General features: G+C 41.3%; 1 protein-coding gene across 12 annotated transcripts in view; it reads right to left on the bottom strand.

Moving 5' to 3' along the window:
- The window catches only part of CNOT10 (CCR4-NOT transcription complex subunit 10), an 85,712-nt gene extending 67,868 nt beyond the window's left edge, over window positions 1-17,844 (bottom strand). For 3 of the 12 annotated variants that reach the window (XR_013528719.1, XM_078354490.1, XM_002759706.5), the window contains exons 1-3: window positions 17,552-17,844; window positions 1,573-1,667; window positions 385-546 (exon numbers count right to left, since the gene is read on the bottom strand). Coding sequence is in view for 4 of the 12 variants with exons in the window: in XM_002759706.5 (XP_002759752.2) it covers window positions 385-546; window positions 1,573-1,667; window positions 17,552-17,573 (279 nt within the window). In the remaining 8 variants the exon portion in view is untranslated. Of the gene's footprint in view, window positions 1-384; window positions 547-1,572; window positions 1,668-1,936; window positions 2,022-10,499; window positions 10,787-17,551 lie in introns of those variants that run through there. The other 9 variants (XR_013528718.1, XM_078354492.1, XM_008983970.4 and 6 more) reach the window with 5 other exon arrangements.
- Window positions 17,845-24,704: the final 6,860 nt, after the last annotated feature.

Genomic DNA, 24,704 nt, shown 5'->3' with positions numbered 1-24,704 from the left:
AGAGTATCTTCTACTTAATTAATCATCTCCTGATCCAAATGCTAAAACAACTTGACATTAGGATTAATCACATTTTTGTAATTATAAACAAGAAATATCTCCACAGCTAAGCTTCTTCACATAGTTCTTTCTCAAAACTCCAACACTCATTTGAATTTGGTATGTTAGTCTATTCTGTTCAAGTTATTTAAAACCCCAATTTAAAAAAATCATACAACATACCTTTCATCTCCTAGAATAATTTTACAGAAATAAAATTAATACTAGCAAATGTTTCAGACAAGAAATATCAGACAAATCACATTTATTTTCCTTAGCTATTTGTATTTCACAAATTAAAAAACAGAACAATATTTTTTATAGTTAAATTCATTTGTGTGTCACCTGATTCTTCAGCTGGTTAAGTGTTTGTCTCAAATTATCTGTTGTTGTTTGGTTACTTTTAAAAAACTCAGCTACTGCTGTATTCAAAATTATTTTATAATCATCTTTGTTTATATCTTGTAGACAGGCAAGGTGTTGTAGACAGGCATCATAATTTCCAGACTAAAAAAAAAAAAAAACCACACACACACACACAAAATTACATACCAGCTTTAAGAATAGTACATCATTCCAAATACATTTCATTCATCTTTATCTTAAAAGTTCTTAAAAAGATTATCTTAAGAAAACCAAATTTTAAAAGCCACAAATGTTGTTGACTGTTATAAAATAACATGCTGTCATTCTTGATTGCTAGAGCTTTTGTTAGTACTTTGGATGCAATTAAAACTATGTGCTATCACATGTGAAAAGCTTAATAAATTCTGTCTATGAGTAAAAAAAAAAAGTTCTTAAAAAGAAAGACAAAGTTTCCCTACTTATACTAATCAGTCACTAGATAAAGCAATATTCATGTCAGTTAAGAAACTGTGGATATTTATTTCCTAAGATTCAAAACTCTGACATTGACAGATATAAGACACATATATTGATACAATAAATATATTGGTATATACATATAGTGCTAGCAGGGTATTCATGGCTGAGGCTAGTCAAGAAAGGTAATATAATCACTCCAAATTTTATTTTCTAGTAAATATATTTTGAATACCCCGTGTCAAGTTATTTTGCTAACATGCATATAACCTGATTACCAAATATGGTTTGCTTTCATATCGTTTAATAACAGAAAAGTTAAAATTCTGCTAATTAAGTTTTGGAGTTCTATTTTAAAGTACCTTCAAGAAACAGAATTTTTGAATCTGACATTTCAGAAATAAAGAACAGAACAGCATAGTAAAATGAAAAGACTGACCCACATACTTACAAATCTAAATGTAAATGACTTAAAAACAACAGTGTATGAGTTAAAACATGTTTACAAAAACTTGGGAATGGCTCCAATTACTCCCCTTCCTTTCACCATATTTAAACTCTAAAACATTTATTTTTAAAATTGAACGTACTTATCGCTAAATTAACTCTCGAATACAGAATAAAAATTATAAATTTAAAAATTCACTATGAAAACATTCATAGTTGACAGAATCCTACAACTTGAGCAGATTAAGAGAAGCCATTTCTTACTGTGAAAGCTTGGAAAGCACTGGTGGATAACTCCTTCTCTTGATCAGTGATCCCAGAGGACTGGCCTGTGCCTTCATGTTTCTCTGCTCCTTGATCTGCAAACACACAAGTTTTACAGTTCTTTAGAAATAAAAGTTGTACAGTGGTCCCTGCTTATCCAGTTTCACTTTCTGCAGTTTGTTACCCAAGGTCAAGTATGGTATGAAAATATCAAATGGAAAATTCCAGAAATAAGCAGTTAAGTTTTAAACTGCAATGTTCTGAGTAACATGATGAAATCTCTTGCCATCCCACACTGTCCCACTCTGTCCCATCAAGGAAGTCAATCATTCCTTTGTCCAGCATTCCATGTTGTATAAGATACCTGTGCCTTGGACACATAGTAGCCATCTTGGTTATCGGATCAATAGGTCATAGGATGAAAGGTGAGTAGGGTACAGTAAGATATTCTGAGAAAGAGAAACCACATTCAGATAACTGTTATTTATTAGTTGTTAATCTCTTACTGTGCCTCATTAATAAACTTTATCATAGTTATGTCTGTATTAAAAAAAATATCTGTGGTTTCGAGTATCCACTGGAGGTCCTGGAATGTATCTCCTGAGGAAAAGGCTGGGACTACTGTATAGTGAATTTGTCCCTAGTTTTCATCTTGTGTTCTTCCTAATAAAGTTGCCAAAGTCAGGGCTTTCTCAACAATGACTGATTAACGTTATTACCTAATAAGAAGCCACTCCTCTGAAAAGTTGAAATGTTTCCTTTGGCCAAGTAGAAACACAATGAAAACCTGCTCACTTAAGACCATAAACTCTGTTGATGAGGACATTCAAACTGAGAATATTGTACTCCTTAAAAAATATTAGATCTGCCACCCAGCAATATACAGTCCCACATATTCAAGCAACCATGCCAGGTGCTGGAGACAAGAGATTACAAACACACCTACAATGCCTTTAAGGGATTTATAATTTAGTTGGAAAGTAGTAACACTCAACAATTAGAAAACTATATTGATAAGGACTTACAGCTAATTTCCAGGCAAGGAATATTTTCAGAAGCTCAGAAATCCAAAAGTTGAACCCATTTAAAAAGTTTCTTTAATATGTTAAGTGTCCATACAAATTGTCAGTAAAGATTAATAATCTGTTTAGCTGGGAAAACTACCTCCTACCTCTATAATTTACTATTTTAAATATTAGATTTTTTTGCTTTTTGTTTTAGTTTGGAAATAGAATTCCTTTAAAGGTAAAAATCTCAGCTGAACCAAATCTAAAACTACTCAGAACAAAAGTGTGTTCAGTACTCTGACAAACGCTTCAATACTTTTTATACTTCTCTCAAGAGTCATCATTGGCAGGGTGTGGTGGCTTATGCCTGTAATCCTAGCTACTTGGGAGGCTGAGGCACGAGAATCACTTGAATCTGGGAGGCAGAGGTTGCAGTGAGCCAAGATCATGTCACTTCACTCCATGAGACTCTGTCTCGAACCAGAGACTGGGTAATTTATAAAGAAAAGCGGTTTAATTGGCTTGTGGTTCTGCAGGCTGTACAGAAAGCACGGATGGGGACATATCAGGAAACTTACAATCATGGTGGAAGGCAAAGGGGAAGCAAGATGTGAAGCAAGATGACCACATCTTCACATGGTCAGCAGAAGAGAGAGCAAAGTGGGAAGTGCTACACACTTTTTTTTTTTTTTTTTTGAGATGGAGTTTCCCTCTTGTTGCCCAGGTTGGAGGGCAATGACGCGATCTCGGCTCACTGCAACCTCCGCCTCTCAAGTTCAAGAGATTCTCCTGCCTCAGCCTCCTGAGTAGCTGGGATTACAGGCATGTGTCACCACGCCTGGCTAATTTTTTGTATTTTTAGTAGAGATGGGGTTTCTCCATGTTGGTCAGGCTGGTCTCAAACTCCTGACCTCAGGTGATCGGCCCACCACTTTTAAACAACCAGATCTAGGGAGAACTCACTTACTATCACTAGTACATCAAGGGGGAACCACCCCCATGATCCAGTCACCTCCCACCAGGTCCCTCCCCCAACATTGGGGATTACAATTCAACAAGAGATTTGGGTGGGCACACAGAGCCACACCATATCATTAGGCCATTGTTTTTTTTTTTTTTTTAAAGAGTCCAAGCGAATTAGAATTAATTAAATAGAATTAGAACGTCCTACATTCTGAATTTTTCTGGTTATTTCCTCAATATTACATGCAATTTAACATTTCTGGCAAGAATACTATATAGGCAATGTAAATATTAGTCATTTTAATTATTATTTAATTAATTTTTTTTTAGACAGAGTCTTGCTTAGTCACTCAGGCTGGACTGCAGTGGCATGATCTCAGCTCACTGCAACCTCCACCTCCTGGGTTCAAGTGATTCTCCTACCTCAGTCTCTCCTGAGTAGCTGGGACTACAAGTGCCCACCACCACACCTGGCTAATTTTTTAATTTTTAGTAGAGTTTTGCCACATTGGTCAGGTTGGTCTTAAACTCCTGACCTCAGGTGACCTGCCGGCCTCAGCCTCCCAAAGTGCTAGGATTACAGGTGTGAGCCACTGCGCTCGGCCTAGACATTTTTAATGTTAAGTTTTCTTTTCTGCTGAAATTTGCAATTTGTTTTTAAAAGGTGTCTTTTATATTTAAATATTTCCCAAAGAATATTCTGTTTCTTGATTCTACTCACTAGCAAAAGCTCCATGCACCGTTAATGGAAATATCATTAAAAAGAAATGTGACCATTACATAAATGTGATGTTGAGGGCCGGAAAAATAGGTAGGCAATGGCAATGTCACTGTATATGACTTCAAAGAATTTCAGTCTCACAATATTTGGACTTATTTATACAGGAATTTTTTTTTCATATAGAATTGTTGCTTCAGATTAAAACTCAAAGACCTCCAAAGCTTGAACCTATCTGCAAAATGCAGATATGAAAACCCTTTTTCAAGGCCAGGCTCGGTGGCTCATGCCTGTAATCCCAGCACTTCGGAAGGCTGAGGTGGGCAGATCACTTGAGGTCCGGAGTTTGAGACCAGCCTGACCAACATGGTGAAACCCCATCTCTCCTGAAAATACAAAAAAAAAATAGCCAGGAATCATGCACGTGCCTGTAATCCCAGGTACTTGGGAGGCTGAGGCAGGAGAATTGCTTGAACTCAGGAGGTGGAGGATGCAGTGAGTTGACATTGCACCAGTGCACCCTAGCCTGGGCAAGAGTGAGACTCTGTCTCAAAAAAAAAAAAAAAAGAAAACCCTTTTTCAAATTATTATAAGGCTTTAGTAAGAATATATGTGAAGCAATTGGCACATACCTGGCAGGGTAAACCCCTAACGTAGTATGATCATGCAGATTCTATCATTTTCAGCATACAGATGGGAGGCAGGTTGCACAGTGACGTAGAGACAATTTTTAGAATTGAAATAATAAGACTAAAACTTTAATGTCACTTCTGAAATTAAACAGATGCTACAGAAGTGGAACTGGGGCAAATTTCAGCTTCTTTATTCACTAAAATGAGAGTCTGTATTAGATACTTTTTAGCATCCCTTCCAACTCAGATTCAGTAACTCCAATCGAGCTTCTATAAAGAAACTGAGGCCGGGTGCAGTGGCTCACGCCTGTAATCCCGGCACTTTGGGAGGCCAAGGTGGGCAGAGCACCTGAGGTCAGGAGTTCAAGACCAGCCTGGACAACATGGTACAACCCTGTCTCTACTAAAAATGCAAACATTAGCCGGGCATAGCAGTGCATGCCTGTAATGCAGCCCAGCTACTCAGGAGGCTGGAGCAGGAGAATTGCTTGAAACTGGGAGGCAGAGGTTGCAGTGAGCCAAGAACATGCCACTGCACTCTAGCCTGGGTGACAGGGCAAGACTTCATCTCAAAAAAACAAAACAAAAAACTGTTATGTTTGTTCCTAAAGCAGCACTCATATCCAATTAAGGTATCGATGGAAGACAAATCCCCACACGAGAAATAGTAGACCACCTGTCCCCAAGTTTACCCCTGAAGAGTTCCTACAACGAACTTTCCAGAAAGTTGTCAAGAATTGCACCAGTCATAGGGTTCTTTTGCTTACTGTCTCCTTTCCATTCTTCCCTGTCCTACAGATCTGCCAACATGGACTCAAGTGGGGGCTCGAGCTGGCAGAATGTTCCCCCAGTATGGTGCCCTAGAGTTGCATCTTTCATAATAGCCTCCACTGTCACACCTCATCCATCACAAGCCCCCTTCCAGGATACTGGGGAAGTGTGACTCCCTCCATAATGGCTTCTAAGAGTTGCCTAGATAAATGAGCTCCCTTATCCTCAGGAACCCTGCCATAGTCCTTCAAAGTTCCTCAAACACCAAAAACTTGTTGAAAGAAGAGTAAATATGAATGATTTAATAACATGAAATGAAATCCAGCCTCACTATTTATTAAATAATTATAAATTAAAATAACACTGAATGTCTAGAAATAAATATCTTTAAGAGATTTGATAATTAAATCATGGTATAGGGATACAATGGCACATTAACAGTTATTAAGTCTACATAATTTGACATGGAAAAATATCTACAACATGTTGTTAAACAAAAGAAACAGACTGCAAACTGCTTTACACAACTGAATCCCATGTTTTGTAAAAATACATACAAAAATATGTATCTCTGAATATGTATAGAATAAAGTCTACAAGGATACACATCAAACTATTAGTGGCTGGTTACCTCTGGGGAGTAGGATGGAGGAGGGAAAGATTTTACTTTCCTTTATACTCTTCTTAATCATTTACATTTTTATAATGAGCAGGGATTAGTTTTTTTTTTTTTTTTTTTTTTGAGACGGAGTTTCGCTCTTGTTACCCAGGCTGGAGTACAATGGCGCGATCTTGGCTCACTGCAACCTCCGCCTCCTGGGTTCAGGCAATTCTCCTGCCTCAGCCTCCCGAGTAGCTGGGATTACAGGCACACACCACCATGCCCAGCTAATTTTTTTTTACATTTTTAGTAGAGACGGGGTTTCACCATGTTGACCAGGACGGTCTCAATCTCTTGACCTCGTGATCTACCCGCCTCGGCCTCCCAAAGTGCTGGGATTACAGGCTTGAGCCACCACGCCCGGCTAGGGATTAGTTTTTAAAAAAGTTTTATTTTTAAATGTCTGTCCAAAACTAATATAAGGTTTTAGAAGTCAGAGGAGTAGTTACCTTCGGTAGGCTAGTAACTGCAAGACACATGAGAGGGGTCTCTAGGGTGTTGGTAGTGATCCATAGGAGTGTTCATTGTGTGAGAATTCATCAAACTGTACACTTGTGATCTCGGCACTTTTTAATAACTGCCTAGACACCTAATTCCAGGGGCATCTCAAAGAATCTGGCAGGGTGTGGTGGCTCACACCTGTAGTCTCAGCATTTTGGGAGGCCAAGGTGGGCAGATCACTTGAGCCCAGGAGTTCAAAACCAGTCTGGGCAGCATAGTGACACCCTATCTCTTAAAAAACACAAAACAAAAACAAAAATTAGCCGGGCATGGTGGTATGCATCTGTAGTCCCAGCTACTCTGGAGGCGAAGGTGGGAGGATTGCTTGAACCCAGGAGCTGGAGGGTACAGTGAGCTGAGATCATGCCACAGCACTCCAGCCTGGGCAGCAAAGTGAGACCCCATCTTAATAAACTAAAAATAAAATAACCAGTTGTCAACAGAACTAACTTTGGGAAGTCCTAGCCTGGTACATGTCAGCAGTCAGTGAAGATTCCCAACTTCCCTTTTCCAAGAAGGCAATATGGCATAATTAAAAGAGCACAAGTCTTAGAATCAGTCACATCTTCAGTCCAGTCTCTCTTTGGCCTGTCTTTAATTGGAGATGCTATATAAACATAGCTCCCCCGTCCCCCATTTCCTTTTGCCAGAACAACTAAAAATTCCCATAGTTTTATTTTTAAAAATGTATTTATGTCTGTACTTTAAACATAAAAATTAACAGTAAAATTAGATTTCATGTGACTTGACTATAAAACAGCTCTTTAGATCACTACGAAACCTCTAGAAGACTGAACACCCTTTGGAGAGTCACCACTTATAATAATGTAATACTGTTAACTTGGACGTAAACCAACGCATCTAAGATCTAAGAACTTATCTGCCCTATAAAAAGGCATTCCAGTATTTGGGCTTATTAAAAGTGTTACTTCTGATAATTAAAGTTGGCAGGTCAAATTAGTATTTTATTTCCACTTTAGCATACAACAGGGAGGAGGAAAAACTAAGAGTTAAGTGAATAAAATTTGCCAGTTTTAAAGGACAATGTTAAACAGCTTTTTCTTTGGAAAGCCGGTAACAATGACCTTCACTGCAAGACTATACTGTTTACCCAATACATGTGTTTTGTAAAACTGTCAGGTGCAGAGAAACAATAAGGACCAATTCTTTTTAAACATATAAAAATGGGACACAGGACTTTATGACCTCAGAAAGCAAGTTATAAATTTAGATTGAAACAGAATCCTCAATTCACATATTGTCACCATAAAACTTTAACAAAGACTATAAATACCTTTCATGTTTCTTTTATTACAGATTTTAGAAAACCTAACATTTTAAAAAAATGTTTTCTCTTAGAAAGAAGCATAATTGATTTAAACTAAATGCCAAAAATTCTTAGTTTGCCATCAAGTTATTTCTAAAGCTTTTTCTAAAATATGCCCCTTGGCTGGGCACAGTGGCTCACACCTGTAATCCCAGCACTTTGGCAGGCCAAACCAGGAAGACTGCTTGAGCCCAGTTCGAGACTAGCCTGAGCAATAAAACGAGACCCTGTCTCTATTAAAAAACAATTTTTTTTCTTTAATTAGCCAGGCATAGTGGCATGTGCCTGTAGTACCAGCTACTTGAGGGGCTGAGGTGGGATAATCCTCAGCCTGGGAGGCTGAGGCTGTAGGAGGCCATGGCTACGCCACTGCACTCCAGCCTGGGTGACAGAGTGAAACCCTGTCTCAAAAATAATAATAATAAATATGAATAAAAGAAAAAAGAAAAATATGCCCTAGAGTAGATGACATTCCTTAATGGGACTTTTGGGCCCAACTGTGAGAGTACCTTAGAAATACAGGGCAAAGGGCAAAACCTAACAACTCATCCAAGTGTTAAAAATTTTAAGCTTTTATTCTCCACTAAAAGCAGAGCAGTTTGTGTGGACATTGCTGTCATCAACCTCCAGTCTCAGGCCAGACGCGGTGGCTCACACCTATAATTCCAGCACTTTGGGAGGCTGAGGCGGGTGGATCACCTGAGGTCAGGAGTTTGAGACCAGCCTGGCCAACATGGTCTCTACTAACTTGTCTCTACTAAAGACACAAAAATTAGCCAGACCTGGTGGTGCATGCCTATAATCTCAGCTGCTTGGGAGGCAGAGGCAGGAATCACTGGAGCCTGGGAGGTAGAGGCTGCAGTGAGCCGAGATCACACCATTGCACTCCAGTCTGGGCAACAGAGCGAGACTCCACCTCAAAAAAAAAAAAAAAGTAAGTCTCCTAAAATTTTCCAGAAAAGGAGAGAATCCAATTTTAAGATATATATATATATATCTTATATAAATATATAAGCTGGGCTGGACACAGTGGCTCATGTCTATAATCCAAGAACTTCGGGAAGCTGAGGTGAGTGGATCTCAAGCTTAGGGCAACATGGCAAAACCCTCTACCAAAAATGCAAAAATTAGCTGGGTGTGGTGGCACATGCCTGTAGTCCCAGGTACTTGGGAGGCTGAGGTGGAGGTTGCATGCAGTGAACTGAGATTGTGCCACAGCTTAGACAGTGAGACCCTATCTCTAAATAAATAAGTAAGTAAGCTGGATTCTAAGGCTGACAAGAGCCTCTGAAATTCCCATTTCTATACACGTTTCAGAGAACTGAGCTCAATAACATTTTACATGTTAACAAACCATTATTTTACCTATGTTCTTTAAGTTCAGGATAAAAATTGCCTGGTTTTATGTATTTATTTATTTATTATCTATCTATCTATCTATTTTTTTTTTGAGACAGAGTCTTGCTTTGTTGCCAGGCTAGAGTGCAGTGGTGCAATCTCGGCTCACTGCAATCTCCTCCTCCTGGCTTCAAACGATTCTTCTGCCTCAGCCTCCCAAGTAGCTGGGACCACAGGTGCGTGCCACCACACTCAGCTAATTTTTGTATTTTTACTAGAGATGGGGTTTCACCACGTTGGCCAGGATGGTCTCGATCTCTTGATCTCATGATCCGCCTGCCTCAGCCTCCCAAAGTGCTGGGATTACAGGCACAAGCCATCGTACCGGGCCAAAAATTGTCTATTTAAAAAAAACACACACACACTTCACTACTCAAGAGGCTTAGGAGAGAGGATTGCTTGAGTCCAGTATATGACTACCAGCCTGAGCAATCGGTGAGATTCCATTTCTTTCTTTTTTTTTTGAGACGGAGTCTCACTCTGTTGCCCAGGCTGGAGTGCAGAGGCACGATCCTGGCTCACCGCAATCTTCGCCTTGCAGATTCAAGTGAGTCTCCTGTCTCAGCCTCCTGAGTAGCTGGGATTACAGGCATCCACCATCACACCTGGCTAATTTTTATATTATTAGTAGAGGCAGGGTTTCACCATGTTGTCCGGGCTGATTTTGAACTCCTGATCTCAAGTGATCTGCCCACCTCAGCCACCCAAAGTGCTGCGATTACCGGTGTGAGCCACCACACCCAGCTGAGATCCCATTAAAAAATATATATATAATAATAATAAATACACACACACACACACACACACACACCCCCCAACAGAATTATTTTTATTTTCCCTGTCATATATTTGTATACTTCTCAAGTTTTCTGCCAGAAATGGGTGTTTTTGTAATTCGTTTTTAAAATGTCTTGAAAACATTTATTATTTATAGCTACTGACTTCTTACCAGACAGAGTCTGCACATAATCCCACAGCATTTCTTTATTTGCCCAAAAGTAGTCTCCATTGCCAATCGAAAGAGTATGCGACCGTTCACCCCTAAGCTTGACTTTCCTTCTGCTCTGGCCTAATGAATGTGGCTGACCTTCTGTGCATACAGAGCTCTTTGACCCACAAACCTTGAAAGCCTTTACACCAGTAGACTTCATTTCTAATTAAACAATTGCCTTTAGGTTTGAACTAAACAGAAAAGAAATGTATCACGTTTTCAAAACTGAAAAACATCAGTTAACTGAAAGCACAGAGACATTCCAATAGAGAATGTTAATCATTCAAATCTGATTGGAGGAGACTACAAGCTACACTCATCAAAATACAGTTCCACTGATGTTCAAGAAAAGAACACTTTTCCAAAGAAAAAAGGGATGTTAAAAAACCTGAGGAAATCAATGATCACAGTCATAAAATACCAATGATGCCCTTGTGAAGGAGAGTTTTAAAGCTTAAGAAGGATGCCATTTTGAAGAAAAACAACTTAGGCACACGAAAGTCACCATAAAGTTAGGTTAACATACCTCACATATGGTTTCTATCATCTGAACAAATATACTCGACTTAGCAAAACCCCAAATGGTTTATTCACTAAACCACATTCCCCCCACTTTACGCTGGACAAGAGAAGCTGGAGAAATGGGAAAGTACACACTTTGCAGTCCAAAGAATAAGCCATTCGTAACAAGCAATGCTACAGAATTGAGCATCCTGCCCAGTGGTGCAGAAATAAAGGAACAGAAATTCAAATCAACAATATCAGCATGGCCAGTGCAGTGGCTCAGCCTGTAATCCCAACACTTTGGGAGGCCACGGCAGGCGGATTGCCTGAGGTCAGGAGTTCCAGACCAGCCTGGCCAGCATGGTGAAATCCCATCTCTATTAAAAACACAAAAATTAGTCCAGGCGCAGTGGTGCATGCCTGTAATCCCAGCTACTCGGGAGGCTGAGGCAGGAGAATCGCTTTAATCTGGGAGGTGGAGGTTGCGGTGAGCCAAGATCGTACCATTGCAAAAAGCAATAATCTCTGAAAGCACACCTTTGATGAAATTTTTTAAGTAGTTAACATTTTATGTTTGAAGGTGTTATATTGAAGGTGAACTTCGAAATGAGTTTAAACATTTATCACAGGCCTTTAAAACTAGACCTCCAAGTAGAATAAGTTGTCCAAATTCACTGTAAAAGTTTAAGTAAAATCTAGGCTTTTTGAATTTGTAACTTTAATAAATTATTAATATTTTAAAACTAGAGTAAATCTCATCAGGTGGGTGTGGTGGCTCATACCTGTAATCCCAGTACTTTGGGAGGCTGAGGTGGGCTTATCACCCGAGGTCAGGAGTTCACCCAACAGGGAGAAGCCCTGTCTCTAATAAAAATACCAAATTAGCAGGGCATGGTGGCACATGCCTGTAATCCCAGCCACTCAGGAGGCTGAGGCAGGAGAATCACTTGAACCTGGGAGGCAGAGGTTGCGGTGAGCCGAGATGGCGCCATTGTACTCCCATCTGGGTAACAAGAGTGAAACTCCACCTCAAAAAAAAAAACCACTAGCGTAAATCTCAGTCTTTTCTATGCATAAAAACTCCTTTTCTTAGATATGAAAACAAAAATACTTACCAGCAGTGGCAATGTTCTGCTTCGCCTAGCTTCCTCAAAGCATGCTGATATTGTTTCTTCTTTTAGGTTTTTTTTTTTTCCTTTTAACATCTCTTTTGTCTTTGGAAAAAAAGTGAGCCACTGCACCTGGCCTTCAGGGATTATATCTACAGTTCATTACTAGAGAAGTTTCTCCAAAAGCTTTTTGTTAATTAAAAAAATTTTTTATCAAGTGCAAACTATTGCAAAACCACCCCCCAACAAAACCCAAACAATATATTTAATTTTAAGTGTAATTATTTGACTTAAAAAGCAAAATTTTTGTACTTTAACATGTGTCAAGAAAAAAAATTTCCTGAGAATTTAAATAACTTGTAAACCTAAAAAATTAAACCTATAGTGACCCTTAGGTACTCTTTATGTCCACAAAATAATATAAATACAGTGAGGTTTCAATTTAAATTCCTAAGTATTTATCTATATTCAGTCAATTATACATTTTAAATTGAAATCATAAGACCAATTTAAGCGCTGGGCATGGTGGCTTATACCTATAATCCCAGCCCTTTGGGAGGTCAAGATGGGAGGATGGCTTGAGTTCAAGAGTTCAATACTAGACTGGGCAACATGATGAAACCCCATCTCTTCAAAAAATACAAAAATTAGCCAGGCATGGTGGCATATGCCTGCAGTCCCAGCTACTTGGAGGTTGAGGTGGCAGGATTGCTTGAGCCTGGGAAGTCAAGGTTGCAGTGAGCAATGTTCATGCCACTGCACTCCAGCCTGGGTGACAGAGTAAGACCCTGTCTCAAGAAAAAAAAAAAAGACCGGCCGAGCATGGTGGCTTACACCTATAATCCAAGCACTTTGGAGGCCAAGGCAGGTGAATCACCTGAGGTCAGGAGTTCAAGACCAGCCTGACCAACGTGGTGAAACCCCATCTTAAAAAAAAAAAAAAAGAAAGAAAAAAAAAGACCAATATATTACTCTAAATTCTGACATTAAAAACACTCAAGAAGCTAGGTACAGTGGCTCACGCCTGTAATCTCAGCACTTTGGGAGGTTGAGGCAGGAGGTATGCTTGAGTCCAGGAGTTTGAGACCAGCCCGGGAGACATGGCAAAACCATGTCTTTACAAAAAATAGAAAAACCGGCCAGTGTGGTGGTGTGCATTTGTAGTCCCAGCTACTTGGGAGGTTGGGGTGGGAGGATCACTTGAGCCTGGGAGGTCAAGGCTGCAGTGAGCCAAGATCACAACCACTACACTCCAGCCTGGGCAACAGAATGAGACCCTGCCTCAAAAAATTAATTAAATTAAAAAAAAAAAAAAAAAAAAAAAAACACTTTAAATATCAAACATAGGTCACTACCACATTAACTCCTTGTTCTAAAAATTGGTAATTGAAAAAAATGAATTAAGCTTTTAGCATTTAACATGTCTTTCTGGGAAGAATAATAGTCAATATAGGAAAGCTATTCTTTTTCATTGTTGAGATAGGGTCTTGCTTTGCAGCCCAGGCTAGAGTGCAGTGGTGTGATCATGGCTCACTGCCTTGACTTCCTAGGCTCCAGTGACCTTCCTACTACCTAAGCCTCCCAAGTAGCTGCGACTACAGGCACACAGCAGCACATTGACTAGTTTTTTCAATCTTTTTGTAAAGAAGGGCTCTCCTTATGTTGCCCAGGTTGCTCTTGAACTCCTGGACTCAAGCAGTCTGCCCACCTCGGACTCCCAAAGTGCTGGGATTACAGGCATGAGCCACCATACCCAGACCAGGAAGGCTACTTTTATAGAATAATATTCACAAGCAATTGTAGAAACTATAATAGAACTAGGAAAAATTATTTTGTAACCCTCAGCAATACAACTGATTAAGGAAAGAATCAACAACAGTGGATATTTACAAAATGCCAGTTACTCCATAAATTACCTCTAACTGCAAATGGAAAAAGACGTTCCTGTCACCATCTCAAATTGATCAAATTCAGCATCACTAATGCTGGATAACCAGACATTACATACTTTATACAGAAAATAAAGTATATACCATCACCTACAACGTATCTCAAAAATATGCTGAACCTAAATCTAATCAAGCCTGTAGAAATAACTTCCAGTTTAAGAAAATACAGGAGATAAAGCTGGGCACAGTGGATCACACCTGTAATCCCAGTGTTCTAGGAGACCAAGGTGGGAGGATTCCTTCAGCCCAAGAGTTTGAGACCAGCCTGGGCAATATATTGGGACCCTGTGCCTACAAATAAATTTTAAAAACATAGCCATAGCTAGGACTACAGGCACACGTCACCACACCCAGCTAACTTTCTGTATTTTTTGTAGAGACAGTGTTTCACCAGGTGCCCAGGCTGGTCTTGAATTCCTAGGTTCAAGCAATAAATCCACCTCGGCCTCCCAAAGTGCTAGGATTTATAGATATGAACCACCATGTCTGGGGGGAAATTGGCTTTTTTTTTTTTTTTTTTTGAGACAGGTTCTCACTCCATCACCCAGTCTGGAGTGCAGTGGTGTAATGTTGGCTCACTGCAACCTCTGCCTCCCAGGCTCAAGTGATCCTCCCACCTCAGCCGCCCCAGTAGGTGGGACTACAGGCATGTGCCACCACTAATTTTTTGTATTTTTGGTAGAGACAGGGTTTCACCATGTTGCCTGCGCTGGTCTGTAATTCCTGAACTCAAGTAATTCTCCTGCCTCAGCCTCCCGAGTAGCTGGGATAACAGGTGAATGCCAGCATGCCCGGATAATTTTTGTATTTTTAGTAGAGCTTGGGTTTCACCATGTTGGCCAGGCTGGTTTTGAATTCCTGACCTCAGATAATCCGCCTGTCTCAGCCTCCCAAAGTGCTGGGATTACAGGCAAGAACCACCACACCTGGTCTTCTTCAGAGTATTTATCACAACTTGAAATCATCTTATTTTTTCACTTTGTTTACATGCTCATCTGTCCTTCATACTCTATAAGCTCCAGGAGAACTGAGACTTTGTTTTCTTCCTGCCCAGTCCCTAAAGCAGTACCTGGCAAAACAGGCCATTGGTGAATATTTACTGAATAAATTAATATCACAACGTTAACTCGTCTTAGGTGGTTTCTGGGCTTCCTGTCTTGCTTCAGTAAAATCCATCATTTACAACAGTCAATGTGATTAGGTCACTCATCTTAAGTCCTTTCATGACCCTTTTTTCTTACCTAATGATGAACACACACACACACACAAGACCATCTGTGACAAAGATCCTAACCTCATGAACTCAGAGAGAAAGTGGCACGTAAGATAGACTTTGAATGAGTAAAGTGTTCACCAGACGGAGAAGACAAAGGACATTACAGCCCAGAAGCTCAAAAAATACAATGCTTTGTAACAGTAATTTCTGATATAAAGAGCTGGGTGGGTTGATACAGAAGAACCAGCTAGAAATAGATTTTAAAGATGCCCACAAACTGCATTAAAGAGGACTTAAAAAGAGAAAGAAAAAATAATAAAAACTAAATAAAAATCATGATGACTTATTGCCCAAAGCACGTACAGTCTTAGAAAGTTTATAGGAAGGGGAACAACATGATTCAATGAATGCCTTAAGGGATAAAAGAAGGGGTGGGGCTGCAGTGAGGAAAATGGATGGGATAGGAAGAGACTAGTAACAAACACCAGTGAGAAGACTACTTAATGTGACATAGATCATATTAAAAGATAAAGGCCAGAAACACAGCAGTTGAGATGGAGATGAGCAGGGATTCAAGGGAGCCACATTAAATACTCATCTACTTTATATACATTTAACCTTTTATCTAAGCAGGAAGTTTCCCTCAACATGGCCTATACACTTAAACCAATGAAAACAGTCCCCTTATCACTGTGGACCTTATTCAACTACACACATTACACAGATCTTACCAAACAGGAGTACAACTAGGATATGTCTGTCTCCTCCAAAGGACTGAGCAGCAGATCTTCAAAGGCAGGGAGTGTGTCATATCCATTATTCAACACTCAATCTTCATGAATGAATAAATGAACGAGTAGAAGGCTTTATGACTGAGGATGTGAAAACTGGATGGGCTTTATTTCTAAAAAGGTGATTTTGGGCAAGCGCAATGGTTTGAGCAAGTAAGAATGGTAAATGTGGGGAACACAGATGCTATTCTAAAATAAGGAGGAAGATGTTGGCCCCCTTGTTCAGCCTTGAACAGGCCATGCCTTTTTCCTAACGGTCTCTCCCCCATCCACCTATCCCCATTCCATATAGCTCATTCCCTCACTTCTTTCAGATCTCTACTCAAATATCATCTCACCAGAGGCCTTCCCTGACCAACCTATCTAAAATTTCACAGCATATTCCTTATACCCTCTCTAGGCGTTTCCTCCGTTGTTTTTCTTCTTAGAAGATTACTGAAGAGATCCTATAATGATTTTTATTCCTCTGTACCTAAAATACAATTGGTTTAACTTCCAAGTGAAGTTCCTTTGTCAGTTACTGTGATTAGAACCTACTAAAATCCACAGCACACTGAGATTTTTTTCTTTAAATTCACTGTAAAAATTCTAAGTTCCATCACTTTTTAAATCCTGTCACTTAAGTTCTTTCCAATAAAACCTGTATGCCACAAAGAATATTAATTTCTTGCAGGGAACATTCTGGACATGGTCAAGAAATAATTTTATATTCCTTAATGGAGAAGATTCTAGGAATGGGAGCAATAATCCATAAGAAAACCATCGAGATTAAGTAATTTCAAGGAACTAGAGGAATTAGGTACCAAACACAAGATATTAGGAGCACGGATTGTAGAAAGGCAATGGGATTTTATGCCTTTTTAAGTAAGTGGTTTACTTTGGGAGGCAGAGGCAGTAGGATCGCTTGCGCCCAGAAGTTCGAGATCAGCCTGGGTAACATAGTGAGACCCCCACCCATTTCTATTGAAATAAATAAATAAATAATGGTCTTTACAAAGTTAATTCCATAGGAGTCAATGACCAAAGGAAGCCACCACGTGTGGCCAAAACAGACAAGGTTAATCCCAGCGTGAGCCACGCGATATTACAGGCAGATGTGTGCTCCAGGGTGACTTTCTCTTGTCTGTTTTTCCCACGAAGAAGTCGAAAAGTCTGCGAAGGGGCAAAATACATTTAAGCTTTTTGGGCCAGAGTTATCCTGGAGAGCACGGCAAAGGCGGCCAGTAGCGACTTCATGCTGCACTTGAGTAAAACAACTATTGAACTCGGGGCCCAAAGACTCACGTTAGCGACAGCCGAGATAGAGGATGGGGTAAAGAAATGCACGCCCAAATTCAAGTCGCCCTGGAGTCCCCACCCGGAGCCCCGCCGCCTCTCAGAGCAGGGTCTGCCCGGCCCCGCAGGTCCAGCCGTCTCGTCGCTCGGGGTGCTGGCGCCCTACCTGCAGGCTTGTCTGCAGCCATCTTCCCGCTTCGGCTCGGGTTCTTCCCTGCAGGTGGCGTGGCCCTGACTCCCGCCGCCGGGCTGGCAGCTGTCCTGGACGTCGGAGGACAACTCTGCCTACCCCAGCTCCGGGCCCCCGGGTTCCGGCTTGAGGAGTGGGCAGACGGCGGGCTGAGGAAGTGACGAGAGCTAGTTCGCGTCGTCTAGCAACAGCAACAGCGTCCCCGCCCGGGCAGCGCCACAGCGTCCCGCCATACACAGCTTCCGCCCCACGGCGTCCCGGTACCCACTACTTCCGGGGGCGGTGGCCCGCCGCGCCTGCAGCGCCGGCGTGGGAACCGCTGCTGGCCCCGCCCCACGCCGACGTCCCCTCCGCGCCCCGCCCCGGGCCGGACGTGCTCTGGCTGGAACCTCGGGATGTTAGCACAATGGACGTGGTGCAACGTACGCGCCTCTCTTTTGCTTATTGTGATTAAAAACATCGAAGTGTCAGAACTTTTGTCCCTCAATTTTACATAAGATTGCAATAACGCCGGGCGCGGTGGCTCACGCCTGTAATCCCAGCACTTTGGGAGGCTGAGGTGGGTGGATCACAAGGTCAAGAGATCGAGACCATCCTGGTCAATAAGGTGAAACCCCATCGCTACTAAAAATACAAAATTAGCTGGGCATGGTGGTGCATGCCTGTAGTCCCAGCTACCTGGGAGGCTGAGGCAGGAGAATTGCTTGAACCCAGGAGGCGGAGGTTGCAGTGAGCCGAGATCGTGCCATTGCACTCCAGCCTGGGTAACAAGAGCAAAACTCCGTCTCAAAACAAAAAACAAACAAACAAACAAGATTGCAATAACCACATCTGACATTTATGTCTAAGCACTGAGCCCTGCACTTGGCCTGTACTATCTCATTGATTTCTCACAACCACCCCGTGAGAGAGGCACTGTTGAGGATCCCCGTTTAAAAAGAAACGCTTTCTATTTTAGAATAGTTCTAGTTATGCAGAAAAGTTGCAAAGATGACGCCTAGAGTTCCTGTCCCCTCACCTGGTTTCTCCAATTGTGAACATCTTAATTATTTTACTATAGTACATTATTGATCACATCTAAGAAACCAGTTTGATTGGTGCATTGTTGCTAACTAAACTACACATTTTCTTCAGATTTACCAGCTTTCTTTCAATGTCCTTTTTGGTTTTGGTTTTTGTTCCAGGATCCTGCCCAGGACACCACATTGCATTTATTCATGATGTCTTCTTAGGCTATTTTTGGCTGTGACAGTTTCTCAGATTCTCCTTGTTTTTGATGACCTTGACAGTTTTGAAGAGTTACTCCTCAGATATTTATGGTGGAATGTGCCTCAGTTTGGGTTTACCCAATGTTTTTCTCATGGTTAGATTGGGGTTTTGGGTGTTTAGGAGGAAAACCACAGGTGACTGGCTATTCTCATCACATAGAATCAATGGTATATGCTATCAAAATGACATCACTGACATTGTTAACCTCAATTACCTCTCTGAGGTAGTGCTTGCCAGTTTTCTCCACTGTGCAGTTACTTCTACTCTACTTCATAACCAAGCCAATAAATGCAACCCACACTCAAGGTGGGAAGGAGGGGATTTAAGCTCTACCTCCTGCAGTGGGGAGTATGTACATAAATTATCCTCCCCAAGGGAAATTTGCCTCTTCTCCCTCAGTTAGGGAAGATGATCAATATATTATCTATTCAATAATATATTTATATCAGTATGGATTCATGGATGTTTATCTTATATTGGCTACATTCCAATTCTACTTTTTTTTTTTTTTTTTTTTTGCTTAAATTGTCCCAGCTTTGTTAATTGGGAGGTTTTTCAGGTTTATACCTGTTTGTTTGTTTTGCTTTGTTTTTGTTGTTGTTTTAAACTTACTTTTTAAAAAAGTATTTGTTTTTGTCTGGGCATGGTGGCTCCAGCCTGTAATCCCAGCACTTTGGGAGGACAAGGCAAGCAGATCACTTGAGGTCAGGAGCTCGTGACCAGCCTGGCAACATGGTGAAATCTCATCTCTACTAAAAATACAAAAATTAGCCAGGTGTGGTGGCGGGCGCCTGTAATCCCAGCTACTCAGGTTGCTGAGGCAGGAGAACTGCATGAACCCGGGAGGCAGAGGTTACAGTAAGCCAAGACAGCACCACTGCACTCCAGCCTGGGGGACAGAGTGAGACTCGGTCTCAAACAAACAAACAGAAAGTATTTGTTTTTTCTTAAACTTTTTAATTCAGGCTGAGATACACAAAGAAAAGTGCATGAATCATAAGTACAGCTTATTGATTTTTCATCAATTAAACACATACATGTAACTAGCACCCAGAGAAAGGACAGAGCTTTACCTGTACCTGGAAGTATATATAGTCATTTTATTGTTGGGCATTTGGATATTTTATCGATTTTGAATAAAGCCAATATTCATACTCTAGTATGACTTCTAATGGATATGTGCCCACCATAAAAAGGCACACCTGGCCAGGCACAGTGGCTCACGCCTGTAATCCCAGCTCTTTGAAAGGCTAAGACAGGCAGATCACCTGAGGTCAGAAGTTTGAGACCTGACTAGGCAACAGGGTGAAGCCCTGTCTCTACTAAAAAAAAAAAATACAAAAATTAGCCGGGTGTTGTGATGGGTGCCTGGGTGCCTGTAATCCCAGCTACTTGGAAGGCTGAGGCAGAAGAATAGCTTGAACCCAGGAGGTGGAGGTTGCAGTGAGCCGAGATCATGCCATTGCACTCCAGCCTGGGCAACAAGAGGGAAATTCCGTCTCAAAAAAAAAATAATAATAATAATAATAAGAAGAAATAAATAATAAAAAGGCAAATGTGAAGTGTAGAAGGGAGCCTCTTAATAAAAAGGAATTAGGAGGAATCTCATAGAATTCGGGCTTGTGGTAAAGGGATTGGGAAAGCAGGAGGCCAGATTTGAATTGGATGCTGTCAGGAAGCAGGCAATTTGGGCCTGGCGCGGTGGCTCAAGCCTGTAATCCCAGCACTTTGGGAGGCCGAGGCGGGTGGATCACGAGGTCAAGAGATCGAGACCATCCTGGTCAACATGGTGAAACCCCGTCTCTACTAAAAACAAAAAATTAGCTGGGCATGGTGCTGCGTGCCTGTAATCCCAGCTACTCAGGAGGCTGAGGTAGGAGAATTGCCTGAACCCAGGAGGCAGAGGTTGCAGTGAGCCGAGATACCGCCATTGCACTCCAGCCTGGGTAACAAGAGTGAAACTCCATCTCAAAACAAAAAAGAAGGAAGCAGGCAATTCAGTCCTGGTTTTATCTAAACAGAAGGAGGAGTAAAGCAAGCTAGAGATGTCACTGGTAAAAAAGCAGAATTACTCATGTTAGAAGAAGGGGGTGTGTCCTCATTTTTGTGGCTGTGGAGGGTCTTGTTTCTGTCTTGTCCAAAACAATCATGGTGAAACTATCAATGAACATTGGTCATATTCTATGAGTGCTGTTTATGTCCAGTTGGGAACATTCTACAACAGAACGATTTTTAAAAAATTTTCTTAGTCTCCCTTTCACTTTATCACGTGTGGTTACATCTATGTTGGGTCTTATCCTCCATTTCATAGATAGGGAAACTGAGGCATGGCTGTTAATCTGCTTTCCCAAGCCACAAGACTGGTGAATGGCTATTATCTTAACCACTAGATTCTAGACTCTAGAATTTGCTAGTATATTGAAGATATTTGTGCTCTCTTCCCTTCATTTTCAAAATCAGTAGTTCTCCCTTTTTTCAGAATCAGGCTGACATCAATGATGGAGAATTAATTCAGGACTGGGAGGTGAAAAAACTCAGGAGGACTTTGTTCTGTCATAAACTATGGTGAGTCACTTTACCTCCAGCTAATAATGATACCAGTATCCATTCACAGTCCTTCAAACTATATGTGGTTTGTTTGTTTGTTTTGAGACAGGTTTCACTCTGTCACCCAGGCTATAGTGCAGGGGTGTAATCATGGCTCACTGCAGCCTCTGACTCCCAGTTTCAGGTCATTCTCCCACCTGAGCCTCTCAAGTAGCTGGGACTACAGGTGCACGCCACTGCAGCTGGCTAATTTTTTGTATTTTTGTTATTTTTATTTTTAAAATATTTACTTATTTATTTTGAGACAGAATTTCTCTCTTGTTGCCCAGGCTGGAGTGCAATGGTACAATCTCAGCTCACTGCAACCTCCGCCTCCCAGGTTCAAGTGATTTTCCTGCCTCAGCCTTCCGACTGGCTGGGATTACATGTGCATGCCACCACACCTGGCTAATTTTTGTGTTTTTAGTAGAGATGGGGTTTTGCCACACTGGCCAGATCAGATGATCCACCTGCCATGGCCTCCCAAAGTTCTCGGATTACAGGTGTGAGACACTTGGCCTGGCCTAATTTTTTGTATTTTTGGTAGAGACCAGGTTTCGCCATGTTGTCCAGGTTGGTCTCAAACTCCTGGGCTCAAGTGATACACCCACCTTGGCCTCCCAAAGTTCTGGGATTACAGGCGTGAGCCACCGTGCCTGGCCTATATGTGGTTCTTACTGCTCGTGGGAGACTGCCTCCAGAGAACCATACGATATGTGACCTTTTACATCTAGCTTCTTGGCTGACAACCCTTACCATCCCAATACACACATGCTTCTCCACCCATCCATCCGGAGGTGGAGTCGAACCCAATGTATAGCATGGTGACTATGATTAATAATAATGTATTGTAAGGTTGGGTGTGGTGATTCACACCTGTAATCCCAGCACTTTGGGGAGCTGAAGCAGATGGATCGATTGAGGTCAGGAGTTTGAGAGTAGCCCGGGTAACATGGTGAAACCCCACCTTTACAAAAAACACACAAGTTAGCAAGGTGTGTTGGTCGGCACCTGTAGTCCCAGCTATTCGGGAGGCTGAGGTGGGAGGATTGCTTGAGCATAGGAGGCATAGGTTGCACTCCAGCCTGGGCAACAAAGCAGGACCTGTCTCAATCATCATAATGTATTGTATATGTGGAGCCTTCAAAAAGTTCATGGAAAATGTGTCTTATGAGAAAACGATGCATGGATTTCAAACTCTTTTTGCACCAGAATAAACTCATACTAACTTGTTATAACATGTCAAAATTGAATCTAGTTTGAGGCACTAAGAAAGATAAGACATCAGTTTGAAAAGAGTCTCTTTCAGAGCAATATGAATTCTGCTAAAATTGAAGCAAGAACAAATACGAAATTTATGGTAAAGCTTGGATGGAAGAATGGTAAATAATTGATCCTTTATAAAAGGTTTATAAAGAGAATGCCCCTCACAAATCAGCAGTTTACAAATCCATAACTCGTTTTAAGAAGGGATGAGATGACCAGGTGCAGTGGACATGCCTGTAATCCCAGCACTTTGAGAGGCCGAGGTAGGTGGATCACTTGAGGTCAGGAGTTCAAGACCAGCCTGATTAACATGATGAAACCTTGACTCTAGTGAAAAAATACAAAAATTAGCCAGGTGTGGTGGGGCATGTCTGTAGTCCCAGCTACTTGGGAGACTAAGGCTGAAGGATTGCTTGAACCCAGGAGGTGGAGCTGCAGTGAGCCAAGATCACACCACCAAACTCCAACCTGGGTGACAGAGTGAGATTCCATCTCAAAAAAAAAAAGGAGAAGAAGAAGGAGGAGGAGGAGGAGAAAAAGAAGAAATGAGACGATGTTTAAGAGAAAAGTGCAAAGTGGCAGATCATCCACATCAATTTTGAAGGAAAAAATATATCTTGGTTTGTGCCCTAATTGAGTAAGATGAATGAGTAACAGCAGAAACAATAGCCGATACCATAGACATCTCAATTAGTTCAGCTTACACAATTCTAACTAAAAAGTTAAAGTTGAGCAGAGTCTCCATTCAATGGTTACTCAAACAATTGCACCCCGATCCACTGTAGACAAGCAAAAGTTTCAATGGAAATTTTAAACAAATGGGATCAAAATTCTTAAGCATTTCTAGGAATTGCAACTGAAGACAAAATACGGCTTTAACAGCATAATTTTGGAGGCAAAGCATAATCAAAGCAATGGCAACCGAGGAGGGGTCCCGTCAAAGCAGAAGCACACCAATCAAGATCAAAGATCATGGCTGGGCGCGGCGACTTACGCCTGTAATCCCAGCACTTTGGGAGGCCGAGGTGGGTGGATCACGAGGTCAAGTGATCGAGACCATCCTGGTCAACAAGGTGAAACCCCGTCTCTACTAAAAATACAAAAATTAGCTGGGCATGGTGGTGCGCGCCTGTAGTCCCAGCTACTCGGGAGGCTGAGGCAGGAGAATTGCTTGAACCCAGGAGGCGGAGGTTGCGGTGAGCTGAGATTGTGCCATTGCACTCCAGTCTGGGTAACAACAGCAAAACTGTCTCAAAAAAAAAAAAAAAAAAGATCAAAGATCACAGCAACAGTTACTGGGGATGTTGAAGTCCTTTTGCTTGTTGACTTTTTGGAGGGCCAAAGAATAATCATATCTGCTTATTATGAGAGTGTTTTAAGAAAGTTAGCCAAAGCTTTACAAAAAAAAAAAAAAAGAAAGAAAGAAAAAAAGAAAAGAAAACCACACAGGAAAGCTTCACTAGAGAGGCTTTCTCCACCACAATGCTCCTGCTCATTCCTCTCATCAAATAAGGGCAAGTTTTTCAGCGTTTCAATGGGAAATTATTAGGCATCCACCTTACAGTCATGATTTGGCTTCTTCTGACTTTTTTTTCTAATCTTAAAAAATCTTTACTTTGAGAGGCTAAGGATGGCATATCACTTGAGGTCAGGAGTTCAAGAGTAGCCTGGCCAACGTGGTAAAACCCTCTCTCTACTAAAAACACAAAAATTAGCCAGGTGTGGTGGTGCATACCTGTAATCCCAGCTACTTGGGAGGCTGAGTCACGAGAATGGCTTGAACCTGGGATGTGGAGGTTGCAGTGAACTGAGATTGTGCCACTGCACTCTAGACTGGGCTACAGACAGACGGTCCATCTCAAAAAAAAAACAAAAATCTTAAAGGGCACCCATTTTCTTCAGCTAACAATGTAAAAAAGACATGAATTGACATGGTTAAATTCCCAGGCCCTTCAGTTCTTTAGGGATGAACTAAATGGCTGGTAACATCACTTACAAGTAAATGAAC

This window comes from Callithrix jacchus, chromosome 17, assembly GCF_049354715.1.
Source record: "Callithrix jacchus isolate 240 chromosome 17, calJac240_pri, whole genome shotgun sequence".
NCBI classification, from domain to species: Eukaryota; Metazoa; Chordata; class Mammalia; order Primates; family Cebidae; genus Callithrix; species Callithrix jacchus.
This window is presented reverse-complemented; position numbering and strand designations above follow the sequence as displayed.